The sequence below is a fragment of the Sorex fumeus genome, unplaced genomic scaffold (genome assembly GCF_029834395.1).
Source record: "Sorex fumeus unplaced genomic scaffold, SorFum_2.1 ptg000078l, whole genome shotgun sequence".
Lineage (NCBI taxonomy): Eukaryota > Metazoa > Chordata > Mammalia > Eulipotyphla > Soricidae > Sorex > Sorex fumeus.
Window position 1 is genome coordinate 9451326 of NW_026606135.1, and position 14359 is coordinate 9465684.

At 42.6% G+C, this 14359-nt stretch overlaps 1 protein-coding gene across 1 annotated transcript in view; it reads left to right on the forward strand.

The window, feature by feature from the left end:
• The window catches only part of MARCHF5 (membrane associated ring-CH-type finger 5), a 43087-nt gene that overhangs the window by 2870 nt on the left and 25858 nt on the right, over positions 1 to 14359 (forward strand). The window contains exon 2 of the mRNA XM_056130484.1: positions 9998 to 10200. Coding sequence (XP_055986459.1) covers positions 9998 to 10200 — 203 coding nt within the window. The remainder of the gene's footprint in view (positions 1 to 9997; positions 10201 to 14359) is intronic.

Below are 14359 nucleotides of genomic sequence, written 5' to 3' on the forward strand. Positions count from 1 at the left end.
ATGCTCTCTAGCTTTAAACTGTCTCTCCAATTTTAGTTGTTTTTTTTTTAATAGCAGGGTGTTACTGCATTAAATATATATACGTGGGGTGTGTGTGTGTGTGTGTAGCTTCTTGTTTTAGGGCCGCACTCAGTGATGTTCAAAGCATATTTCTGGCTCTGTGCTCAGGAATCACTCCTGGCAAGGCTCAGGGTACCAAAGATGAAACCTAGGTCAACTTGCATACAAGGCAAGTAACCTACTCACTGAATCATTTCACCAGCCCCATCACAGTTTCTTTATTCAGTCTTCTTGAATGCGCATTCGTGTTGACTTCATGTTTGCCTGGTGTGAATATATTATGAACACAGGGGTTCAAATATCTCTCATAACTAGTATTTTTTATGTTCTTTGGATAAATGCCTAGGAGAAATATTGCTGAATCATAAGGAATTTCCTTTTTGGAAGGGGATGAGTACTACCCAACGATGCTTGTGGACCGCTCAGTGCTGGGGACGAGGGTTGGGAGGGTAGTCAGAGAATGGGGTTTGCTTCCAGCATTGCCTCAGAGATCATACAGTGCCATGGAGCTCAGGCTCCCTCATGCAAAATATGCTCTGCAGATCTTTTTGTTATTTCCCTTGGCTTTTTGTTTGTTTGGGCCACAACCAGCCATGCTCAGGGCACCGTGAGCACTGGCAGGAATCAAATGGTCTGACTGCATGCAGGGCAAGCACCATGACTTCAGTAGTACCTGGGGTATCTGTCAGTAGCTTTGTAATGTTGGAATTAAAATTAAAATCTGAGCCTGTACATTTTTTTCTTTTTGCCATACCCAGCAGTCCTCGGGGCTCAGAGATCACTTCTGGTGGTGCTCAGGGGACCATATAGGATCCCAGAGATAGAACCCAGTCTAGTTTGTGTGCAAGACAAGTACTCCGCCCTCTGTGCTATCTATCAGCCCCCTGTACATTTTTATTAAATATCCTCTCTCAGAGGAGTGTATAATTGAGACCAGTTATATGCAATAATGAGAATACATATAAGCAATAAAGCGTTATCCATATATTAGGCACACAGGAGGTATTAAGAATCTAGTATAATTGGCTGGAAACTAACTCAGAGGGCTAGAGTGCATGCGTTCCTTCTAGTCTCCTCTGTTCCGATCCTTGGCACCACAAGGTCTACCACGAGCACCAAGAAAGTAAGATACTAAACAACTCTGGCCACCGGGGTACAATTTTTTTTTCAGTTGAGGTTCTGTGATTTACTGGGACTGTAATGGTTTCTCATGTACATACTCCAATATTATTCCCCTCACTAGAATACCCACCTCCCTTCCCGGGGCCATACTTTTTGAAGGACAAAATTAGGCTCGGAAATTGTCTTGCAGGTAGAGATAGTATAGAGGGGAGGCTCTTGCCTTGCATGCAGCTGAGCCAGGCTTACTCTCAACATCTTATATCGTCTCCTGAGCCCTGCGAGGAGTAAACCCTTTCTGGATGTGACCCCAGAACCAAACCAAAACAAGACAAAAATAGACAGCCATAAGTGTATTTCTTCAGTGCAGCTTTTATCCTTAAGAAAGCTAAGGAAATGTATGTGATGTATAGGTTTCTTTTATTTATGGGATAAGAGGTATTCCGTAGTAAACGTTTATATTTATTGAACTTTTTGATAAATATTGATTGCCCTTATAGTTTTGGTACCCTTCTTTATGGTAGTAAACATAATAAAAATGCCTTTATGGAGATTAAAGTTTGATACCGTGTTTCATTCATTGTCAAATAAAATGAAGGTTGTGTTTATTTGTAACATGAGTGGAGGGTTCAGCTTAAACTGTACCACTTAATCTTTCAGGTTCATTTGGGGTTTTTTGCCATGACCAGCAGGGCTCCGGAATTATTCCAGATAGGGCTTGGGGAACCACATGTGGTACAAGAGATCCAGCCTGGGTCCTCCGTATCCAAGGCAAGCACCTTACCTGCTGCACTAGCTCTTTGGCCCCTTCTTCAAGATCTTTTGAACTAAGCAGTTTACTAATAGCTCAGTGAATTGGCTTTGTGCTTTGTAAATAACTAAAATTATTTTTGCTTAATCTATTTTAAGGTAAAGGTAAAGGCCCTCCCGTTGATCGTCGATTTGCTCGAGCGGGCCCAGTAACGTCTCCATTGGAGACTTTGTTGTTACTGTGTCTGGCATATCGAATACTCTCGGTAGCTTGCCGGGCTCTCCGAGAGGGGCGGAGAAATCGAACTCGGGTCGGCCACGTTGGCCGCTTGTAAGGCGAACGCCCTACCGCTGTGCTATTTTAGCAGTTATTAATCTTGACAAATTTTCACTATGCAGTATTTAAGTGCATATTAATTCCTCTGCCCTCTCGGAGAGCCTGGCAAGCTTCTGAGAGTATCTCACCTGCACGGCAGAGCCTGGTAAGCTCCCCGTGGCATATTCGATATGCCAGACATAGTAACAAGTCTCACAGTGGAGATGTTACTGGTGCCAGCTCGAGCAAATTAATGAACAACGGGAGGACAGTGGACAGTATTTAAGTATATATGTATGTTTGTTCAGTAATATCTATATATATGTCCAAATATTGCATAGTGAAATTCATCAAGATTAACAAATTGTCTTTTCTTTTTTTTTCTTTTTGGGTCACACCCGGTGATGCACAGGGTTTACTCCTGGCTCATGCACTCAGGAATCACTCCTGGCAGTGCTCGGGGGACCATATGGGATGCTGGGAATCGAACCTGGGTTGCCTGCATGCAAGGCAAACGCCCTACCCGCTGTGCTAATGCTCCAGCCCCGTCTTTGACTTTTTTAAACATAAGCTTTTTATATAAAATTTTACTTGAACCTTTTTATATTGCTGTGGATAAATGAGAGTTATAGACTATGATGTTTTCTAGTATTAAGAAATATTTGGGGTCTATCTGACTTTTAGTAGAAATACTTCCATGGTTAATAAGTAAAATAGTAGAAATCCAAAACCGCGCGGCCGCAACATTTAATTCTTGAACCCAGCTGTAGAAAGCAAATCATTTCACAACGCTTTTTCAGCATGTCTGATGGGGGGGGGGTAAACTCTAAATAATAATGGTGCATCTTTTATTGAAACAATGAATCTAGTCAAAGTAGATAGAGTGTTAACTAGAATTCATCTGCCTCACAGGTATTGGGAGGGGTGGGGTGGGGGTTTATTGGGGTTCTTCGTGGTGAAAAATAAGTATTGGTAAAGGGAAATGTGTTTGATATTTGCATGACTGAGACCTAAACCTGAAAACTTTGTAACTTTTCCCACAGTGATTCAATGAATAAATAAATTATTTAAAAAAAAAAAAAGAAAAAGAACTATTTGGGGTCAAATAATTTGCCCTGAAATTGTAATCATTCATAATCAGGCTCTGTGAAACTTGGTTAGTTTTTCTTTCTTCCATTACCAGGAAGTTTGTCATATATACCTCTATCAGCATCTGCTTTCTTGTTTTCTCTTTAATGTTTCTCAGAATTAGCAGCCGACTGTATGCGTATTTCTTCAGTCCTGGCATTCTCCTCAAGTCAGTCCTGGCTGTGCCCAGGGGCCACATGTTGTACTGGGATTAAACCATGGTCGGTCATATACAAGGCGAGAACTCTTGTCCATGTACTATCTCTCTGAGCCTCAGAATTAGAATTTAATATGTCCTGTCCTATCCTGTCCTGTTGTCCCATTGTTCATCAGTTTGCTCGAGCAGGCACCAGTAATGTCTCCATTGTGAGACTTGTTACTGTTTTTGGCATAGCGAATACGCCATGGGGAGCTTGCCAGGCTCTGCTGTGCGGGCAGGATGCTCTCGGTGGCTTGCCTGGCTCTCTGAGAGGGGCGGAGGAATCGAACCCAGGTTGGTCGCATGCAAGGCAAACACCATACCCGCTGTGGTATTGCTCCAGCCCTGAATTTAGACAAAAACATAACACTCCAGGGATGGTTTGCAAGTGGTTGAGCACATTGTGTGCTGAGGCTCTGCTTTCAGTCCGCAGCAGACCACCAGTTGGGGTCCTATTGGCCTTCCCTGTACTGAAAAATGGGCCCCACAATAGTTGCAAAATAAAATAAGATTTACGTCTGACCAACCAACCCTGTTTGATCCCCAGCACTGATGGCTGTAGCCCACAACCAAAAAAGAATTTTTTTAAATTAAAAAGACAAAAATAATATAGCAAACTGCAGGGGTGGACTTCAGATTTCTAGTCACCTGTCCTGTGGTTGTTGGCCACCTGGACCAGTGGTTCAGTGTGAGGGAAGAAAGATATACTGCTTGGCCAGGGATTGCCTGACCACCAGAGTCGGTGCTGCTTGGTTGGTGCTGGGAATCAAACCAGGCCAGGCAGGTGCACAGCATACACCTTAATCCCTGTATGATCTCTGTGGTCCTGGTCCTCAGATTTGAAATTTTGGATAGCTGGGTGTTATGCTTCTGGAAACTTGGGGGTAGGCAGGAGGGAGAAGGTCACAAACTTTAAGGGTCTGTTTCTGGCTCTGTGGTTAAGATTGCTCCCTGGGAGTGCTCAGGAGACCATATGTTATGTTGGGGGTTTGAACCAGGATCACAGCTGTATGCCAGGCACAAGATTTACCTCCTGGGGCTGGAGTGATAGCACAGCGGGTAGGGCGTTTGCATTGCACGCAGCCGACCCAGGTTCGATTTCCAGCCGACCCAGGTTCGATTTCCAGCATCCCATACGGTCTCCTGAGCTACCACCAGGTGTAATTCCTGGGTGCATAGCCAGGAGTAATTCCTGTGCATCGCCAGGTGTGACCCAAAAAGCTCCCCCTCCCCCCCAAAAAGAAGACTTACCTCGTGTACTCTCTCAAACCCACTTCTGGAAATTGGGTATTTGTGTATCTCATCTACACTAAACAGTTAGGAATTCATTTGCAGTTATTTAATACTCTTCTACCTGCTAAGTAGGCAAGGAATGTAGCCATAATGTCCCTAAAACAGTCAAATGGGAGGAAGAGCAGGAAAAATAATCTGCCTTCAACCCCGCCTTTTACAATGACAAAGCAAATTAGTATTCTCCAAGAGAATATTAACCACAGATGTGCATTCTTGTGGAGGATGTATTCTGATAGGAGCATGCTATGTTACCTTCTGATTCATATAACCGTCTTAGTTTCCATTAAAGCATCTCATCATTCTCTGTCATTTGGCATCTGTTCCTCAATAACTTCACTCTCCCATTTTTTTAATCACAGGCCAGTGCCTGTAATTAAAAAACATTATAGTTTTGTTTACTTCGTTTAGACATCAAAATTAAAAACATTACACATAAAATACCCTTTTGTCACAACTCTTAGATCCATCTTATTTATGTTTTTTATTTAAAAAAAATTTTTTGTGAACCAAGGAAGATTTTATTGAAATTTAATTTAGAAGATGTGAGAGGAGAGAAAAGGAGAAGTGCACGTCTTCTCTCTCCCTTTCACCCTCTCCATTCCTCCCTTTTCTTCCTGTCCCTTAGCCTATCAGATTCTGCTTTCTCTGTCTTGCTTTTCTTTTCTACTGTGGCTGGCTTGTAGACTGGTCCAGAGTTGGATAAGGCATTGTTAGAATTATTGTTTTTTATGCCATGCTTTAAAACATGGCAATTTCTGCCATCAATAAGAGAAAATCTAAACTTTCAATACCTTACTCATAAAATTGAGTTCTATTAATATTATCTAGCCACAATACTAAGCATACCCTTTTGCCCCTTGCTTTAGATTAGTTCCTCTTTTAACGTATTAGAAAGTATTCAGCTTGATTACCACCTTGAAGCATTAAGCAGAGTTGATTACTCTATTTTCTGTTTCTATAGAACTTTTATACATTCATATCATATGTTACATTGTATTGTAAGCCTTCCAGGTAGATCAGTAACACATGCATCATGCCTCTGAGGCCATGGGCATTTCATTTAACTATGCTGACTTTTGTTTCCTTAGGATGGAAATTAGGGTCCCGGAGTGATAGCACAGTAGGGAGGGCATTTGCCTTGCATGCAGCCAACCTGGGTTCAATCCTCGGCATCCCATATGGCCAGGAGTAATTCCTGAGTGCAGAATCAGGAGTAACCCCTGAGCATCGCTGGGTGAGACCCAAAAAGAAAAGAAAGAAGAAAAAAATGATGGAAATTATACTTGCAGCGTTTATGAAGTTCTGAGGCAAAGGTCACTCATGAATATGAATGACTGCTTTTATTGTGATATATTTCCCTTCAGCTTTGCCATTTGGCATATATCATTTTTATGATTATTTTTCAGGGCTGGAGCGATAGCATAGTGGTAGGGCGTTTGCCTTGTGCGCAGCCAGCCGGCTGAGCCGGGTTCGATTCCTCCGCCCCTCTCGAAGAGCCCAGCAAGCTACCGAGATTATCTTGCCCGCACAGCAAAGCCTGGCAAGCTACTCATGATGTATTCAATATGCCGAACACAGTAACAAGTCTCATGATGGAGACGTTACTGGCCCGCTCGAGCAAATCAATGAAAAACGGGAGGACATTGCTACAGTGCTATGATTATCTTTCTGTTAAATCCAGATGCTTGAGTCCACCTAGGTGACTCAACCAATAAGGGAGTATATTTTTGTTTTATACTGTGCAGAATAAGAACTTTACTTTTGTTATCAACATATAGTTTTTTTGTTTCTGTTTTTGATTTTTTGCATTTTGGGTCACACCCAGGGATGCTCAGGGGTTCCTCCTGGCTCTACACTCAGGAATTACTCCTGGTGGTGCTTGGGGGACCATATGGGATGCCAGGGATCAAACTCAGGTCAGCCTTGTGCAAGGCAAACGTCCTTCCCGCTGTACTATCGCTCTGGCCCGCATATAGACTTTTAAACATATTCCTAGTTAAGAAGTGCTTGTTCTCTTGAAACAGAGTAGGACCGGAGTGATAGCACAGCACGTAGGGTGCTTTCCTAGCAAGTAGCTGACCAGGGTTCAGCCCCAAGCCCCTCCAGGAGTGATCCCTGAGCATGCTGGGCATGGCCCCAAAACAACAAAAATAAAAACCTCTAAGGTTTTTGTAAAAGTACTATATGTGTGTGGTGGTGGTGGCGATGGCGGTGGCGGCGGCAGAGGCAGAGGTCGTGTGTATTATTTGTTTGGGTTTGGGGGTAGTGGTGGTAGTGATGATGGTGGTGTGTATTATTTGCGTGAGGCCACACCCAGCCCAGCACTGTTCAGGGTTTACTTCTGACCAGGCACTCAGGGATCACTCCTGTGGCTCAGGGAACCATATAGAGTGCCAGGGATTAAACTTAGGTTAGTTGCGTGAAAGACAAGTGCCCTATCTGCTGTATTATCCCTCTGGCCCATATATTTGTGTATATTTATTGAGTACCTACACTGTAAGAACAGCAAGCAGGGGCTGAAGAGATAACACAAAGGGATAGGGCAATTCCCTTGCATACGAAACCCATGTTCAATCTCTGGCATCCCATGTGGTTCCCCAAGCACCACCAAAAGTAATTTCTGAGTACAGAGCCAGGAGGACCCCTGAGCATCGATGGGTGTGGCACAAGACCAAAAGAGAGCAGCTAGCAATTAAGGAGACTTGCGTGCGTGCGTGCGTGTGTGTGTGTGTGTGTGTGTGTGTGTGTACACATACGCTATAAGAGCCTCAAGCAGCTAGCAATTAAAGTGATCCCTAGGGCAGAAATTGATGGTTTCTAGTATCCTTTAAAAATCTAATATGGGGACTGGAGCCATAGTACAGCGGGTAGGTCATTTGCCTTGCACACGGCCAACCCGGGTTCGATTCCCAGCATCCCATATGGTCCCCCAAGCACCACCAGGAGTAATTCCTGAGTGCAGAGCCAGGAGTAACTCCTGTGAATGGCTGGGTGTGATCCAAAATGCAAAAAATTAAAATCTAAGGCAAAGCCCTGCAAAGATAGACTTCACTGCCAACTGGATTTCTTTGGTTTTTTTTTGTTTGTTTGTTTAGGAACTACCCAAGCTAGGTTCTGTCTCTGGCACTTCCTGATCCCCAAGCACTGAGCTAGCAGCCCTTGAGCTCTGTGAGATGTGGCTCAAAAAATAAACTTGTCTTCTCCGTCTTGAAGATTCTGTTTATTAGGGTGGGAGGTGGGGGAGGAGGGTTAGTCCATATTTGGTGGTGCTGAGCATAGACAGCCAAGAATAAGTCCTGACTTGATGCTCAGGGATCACTCCTGGTGAGGCTCAGGGACCCTATTTGGTGCCAGGGTTAAACCAGGGTTGGCTGCATGTAAGACAAGCAGACAAGCATCTTAACCCCTGTACTATCTTTCAAGCCCCATTCCTGTAGATCTTACTGTCTATGACCTTGTACTCATTTCCATTTCTAAGTTTGCTTAGGCTCTTTTTCTCTCGATATTTTGTTTTGGGACCACAGCCAGCTGTACTCAGGAGTAACTCCTGCTTCTGCAGTCAGGGATTATTCCTGGTGTGCTCAGGAGACTATATGGGATGCCAGGGATTGAATCCAGGTCAGCCACATGCAAGGCAAGCTCCCTACCTGCTCTTTGATTCTGTGTTTTGTTTTGTTTTGTTTTGTTTTATTTGGGAAGCAAAGGAGCCTCCCAACCAGCTGTGCTTGGTGACCACTCCTGTTGATGGTCACCGGAGCCAGCACTTCAGTGCTAAGGCATGATGATCACCAGAGCTACACTAGGTGATGTTCAAAATGCCGTGTGGTTCCTAGGATTGACCTTGGGTCAGATGCTTGCTAGACTGCACCCTAATCCCTGTTCTATTTTCCCAGTACGCTTTTTCTTTGCCTACTTTTATTCTTTTCATTCCCAAATTCATTTTAAATACTCATCTCTTCTCTTTCCATGAAACCTCAGCTATTTTCTTTAGCTTAGTTCTGGGCTTGCTCATGACAGTGCTCAGGGGACCCTGCCGTGTCAAGAATCAAACCCAGGGGCCTCCCAAAAGCAAGGCAAGTGTCCTATCACTGAACTGTAGCCCCAGCCTCCCATTCATTCATCACATTACTGCACGTGCCCAGCAGCGCTGGATGTGACCTCAGTGCTTTCCAACTACCAGGTAAAGTGGTGCTGTGTGACCTGGCCAACATTACCTGGTAAGCACTGAGCTGTCAGGCCCATAATGTGGGGACCAGGTGTGTCTGGGAGCAGGGGTCCAGTAGTAGCCCCTGGATTCCCGAGCCCTACTGGGGAGTCTTCTCTTTTTTTAAGTAAATTATTTGGTTTTATAAGATAAAAGCAGCTTAAGGCTTGTCTCTGCACTGTGGTCCATTAGAGGAAAGTGGAGGAAATTACATAAAAGCAAAACACAGATTATATATAATGTAAGAAAAATACAAAAATGTACTAGAACTGTATTGGTTGTTTTGTCTGTTTAGCCTTCATTTTTGAAGAAGTCAAATTTTGAGAAAGGGTTAAGGAAAGGAAATGCAAATACCCAGCAGGGCTTAAAGCTAGTTGAGGAGGGGTAGAGAACAGGGTGAGAGGTAACCAAAAATGGAACGCCCTTGGAGCTAGAGGGATAGCACGGTGGGTAGGGCATTTTCCTTGCACGCAGCTGGCCCAAGTTCGATTCCCAGCATCCCATATGGTACTCAAGCAACGACAGGAGTAATTCCTGAGTGCAGAGCCAGGAGGAACCCCTGAGCATCGCTGGGTGTGACCCAAAAAATAAATAAATAAATGGAATGCCCCTCTACTCAGATTTTTTTTCTTTAATTCTTGGGGCTTGGGGGGTCACGCCCAGTGGAGTTCAAGAGTTACTCTGTGCTCAGGAATCACTCCTGGTAGGGACTTGGGTACCATATGGGATGCTGGGGATCAAACCTCCATCGGCTACACGGCAAGTGCCCCACCAGCTGTCCTCTGGCTCCTGCTCCTCCACTCAGACTTCTAATGTAGCATAGAGCTTCTGTGATCAAACATATCAGGAGGCTCACTCCATAAAGTGGGGTCTTGGTGAAGACTTGGCTGGGGCCTTAAACACAATTGTCATTACTTTCTCTTTACAGAAGTTGCTGGGTGTGTTTTGCCACTGATGAAGATGATAGAACAGCTGAATGGGTGAGACCATGCAGGTGCAGAGGATCTACCAAATGGGTTCACCAGGCTTGTCTACAGCGATGGGTGGATGAAAAACAAAGAGGAAACAGTACTGCCAGAGTGGCATGTCCTCAGTGCAATGCCGAATACTTAATAGTTTTTCCAAAGTTGGGTAAGAAGATCCTTAAAAACGATACAATTATTTCTGATGTGGTAACTCTTAATCTCGTTTATTATGTGTGTGTGTGTGCTTGGGGGCCCCGCCCAATGATGTTCAGGGATTACTCCTGTCTCTGCACTCAGGAATCACTCGGGGAACCACATGGGATACCAGGGATCAAACCCAGTCAGCCATGTGCAAGGCAAATGCCCTACCTGCTGTAGTATCTCTCCAGCCCCCTCAAGTTTAATTTAAAAGTGATCCATCTCCTCACTGTTTTGTGAATTTCAGCATTCTGTTTCTGAAGTATCAGGCATTCCTGTGCTAGCAAATTACAATATCCTTAATATATTCCGCAAATCACCCATTTGTCTGTGTATTAAATGTTCTTTTTTTTTCAATGTTTTCATTTGGTTGCATAGATAAGAATATTGGACATCTTTGTCAATAAAATTAAGTAACAATTAGTAAGAAGGCTAACTACTGAGCCTCAATTCTGGAGAGACCATTGGTATAATAAAAAGAAAAAGTAGCATATTCTTCCTAATACCCTAATTCTTCTATCAATAAAGAAAAGTAGGGAGATTTTAGGTTTGGTAAGAGCACTAATTTCATCTTTTGAATCCTGTTTATGGTTGTGTTCCGTAAAAAATGCTTTTACTGTTTCTGTAATTTGGCAGGCAAAGAATAACCAACGGTCTTGGAGAATGGGGCAAACATTGAAAAAAATAGCAAACTGCTCAAATGAGATCTAACTAAGTGGCATTCTCTATCCTTAGTGTCTATGCCATTTGTTAAAAAAAAATTTTAATATCTTGTTCATAATCAAGAGATTTATGAAGGCTGTTAAGGTTCTAAGAACAGAAAGATAAATAACACTGATAGAAGTAGAATTCAAGAAGAAATAGAAAATAATTGTTGAATGTATTTTTTTCTAGATACTATATTGAAATCAGGCTGGAGCGATAGCCCAGCGGGTAGGACGTTTGCCTTGCACGGCCAACCCAGGTTCGATTCCTCCATCCCTCTCGGAGAGCCTGGCAAGCTACCCGTGACGTATTCAATATGCCAAACACAGTAACAACAAGTCTCACAATGGAGATGTTACTGGCCCAATTGAGCAAATCCATGAACAACGGGAGGACAGTGCTACTGTATTGAAATCAAGCCTATGTTTTTAATGAGGCAACATCAATGCATATCAGGAAGTATTTTTCTAATATGAAAAGATATAATAATAAGGGGAAATTAAAATTTACATGGTTGTCGGTTCTGTAGTACTGTTCACAGCTAAAAAATGATAGCTTCACTTCAAACAGGTACTATAGAGAAAAACTCTCAAACATTTGATGGCTGAACCACATAATGAGTCTTCAAACATATTACTGATTGTAAGTATGCACAAAGGTTATAAAAAAATTGTAGTAATATCAAGCAGTCACTGTCACTGTCACTGTCCTCCCATTCATCGATTTGCTCGAGCGGGCCCAGTAATATCTCCATTGTGAGACTTGTTACTGTGTTTGGCATATTGAATGCGTCACGTCACTGCTTGCCAGCGTTTGCCGTGCGGGCGAGATACTCTCGGTAGCTTGCCGGGTTCTCCAAGAGGGGCGAAGGAATTGAACCTGGCTTGTCCACGTGCAAGGCGAACACCCTACCCACTGTGCTATCGCTCCAGCCCATATCAAGCAGTATTTTAAAATAATTTAAATATCAAGAAAAAGTTACTGCTTTAGTCTCTGCATTGATAACTGGCTCAATGGTGTAAAAGTTAAGGTTTCATATATAACTATTTTTCTACTCCTCAGTTCCACTAAATTTATAATGCCACTTTCAACCATTAGTTGTTATGAACAGCAATAAAGTGATAATTCTGATGATTTTAGGCTTTAGGTCTTAAATGGATACAAAAATCATTGCAAGAATTCTTGTTGAAATTGTATTATTTAATGAGGCATTAGTTTGACAAATGTATGGCTCTCAGCAATAAAGTTTAGTATTTTGTATTAGTATTAAGGAGATGACTATTGGTAGATCTGACCTTTCAGCTGTAGTCAGTTTTTGGAAAAAATTTTAGGTCTATTGCGGTAATTGAACGTAAGGTTCAGTATACTTAATATGTTGATTTCTTGAGCCAGAGAGAGAGTACATCTGAGAAGTCGCTTGTCTTGCTCAGCCAGTCTGGGCTCAATCCCAGTTACCCCATATGGTCCTCTGAGCCCACCAGAAGTAATCGCTGCGTATAGATCCAAGAGTAAGCCAGGCGTGGTCCCCAAACAATAATAACATATTTATTTTTACAGCATGCAGGGAAAATGGCTCGATGTTAGAAAAATTAAACCTTGGGATCATTTGTCTCTTGAACCTGGTCTTCATTATATGTATCTTCTTCCCCTTTTTCACTGTTGATACAGCAACAGGGTTTATGTCAACTCTAGCTGTGGTGTACTCCAAAGGTTGCGCATTTCATTTGTGGTTCTTTCTCATATACGTTTTGGTTGCAGAGCCTACAGATAAAGTCACATACTTGGTTGCAGTGTTCTCGCAACTCAGTTGTGGTGCGCAAGAGATTGCACAATTTGTTGTGATCCTTGGGATCTCAGATAACAGCCTCTGGGATCACATATTCAAGCATATGGGGGTGGTGCCAGTAGTCAAACTCTCAGCCTCTTGCTGGAAGTCAGTTGTTCTACACTGAGCTATTCCTAGCTCCTTGGTCTTTGTATTTTATTTTATCGTACTTATTTTGGACTTGTGGACCAGACCTGGTGGTACTCAGGGGCTGTTCCTAGCTCTCTGCTAAGCAGTGGTATCTGGTGGTGCTCCACGGGGCAGGGGGCCCATTGTGGTTCTGGGGATTTGAACCACTGTTGGCAGGATGCAAGGCAATAAGCAAGTGCCTTAACCCTGTGCTATCTCTCTGCCCTGTTCTTTTTGTGTTTAGTTTTGCTTTTTAAATCGTTTTTAATGAGGGAGCTGGAGAGATAGTATAGGAGAAAGGGTGCTTGCCTTGCACATGTCTGACCTGAGTTCAGTCCCAGCACTCCACATGGTTTCCCGAGCCCCACCAGGAGTGATTCCTGAGCACAGAGCCAGGAGTAAGCCTGAGCACCAAGAGTTGTGCCGTGCCCCCCCCCCCCAAAAAAAGAAAAAATCGAAAATAATTCTTATTGAAAGAAATTTTAAAGAAATGTGAGAACAAAGAGAGATACATAATCAAGAAAGAACATAGGCTTCTCCAGAGACAAAAAAGCCTGTATTAAATTATTTCACCAAATGGTAGGTTCAAGCTATTTAATGTCTTGGATATTGACTGCTTGAGTAAGTTATTGATAATCATAGCAGATTTTTTTCCTGAGATCAGTGCTGTGAAAAAATATAATATTCTTTATTTGAATTTTGTTGTTGTCTTGCTTTCCTCTTTGCAAGAGCAAAGTCTTAGATCTGCTGCTTTTTTTTTTTTGCCATAGTGTGCAGAATATAGCTTATTCAGTGGCCACAGTTGGGATCATTCACAGTTTTCCCATGCAGTTTTAACGCTCAAAAATAGAATGCTTATTAAGTTAAATGGCAGATGTTGTCTGTAAATGTATGAATTGATGCCATAGTCTTACTTGCTAAATACATGATTAATGCTTTTGGCTGTACTGATCCTAGTTACTTTTATTTCAAGGTTCAAAAATAATTATTAAGAGAGAAACCCTTCTATATAGCAAATTTTCTTGATAATAATAATAATTAAGAGTTCCCATTTTTCTTGATTTGCATATTCTGTTTATATGCCAAGAGCAGATTCATATGACTGGTTAAATGTGGTTTTGGGGGGGGGGGTTGGTTGTTGGGTTTTTTTGTTGTTGTTGTTGTTTTTTGCTTTTTGGGTCACACCCGTTGATGCACAGGGGTTACTCCTGGCTCTGCACTCATGAATTACTCCTGGCGGTGCTCGGGGAACCATATGGGATGCTGGGAATCGAACCCAGGTCAGCCATGTGCAAGGCAAACGCCCTACCTGCTATGCTATCATTCTAGTCCCAGTAAACATGTTTTTGTTAAAATTCTTTTGCCTGCATTTTAATCTTTGCTTTAAATGATGAAGTTCATTATGACATCATTTGTTTACTGGAATGATTTAAAATTATATGAATACTTCAGTCACTTTGTATTCCTT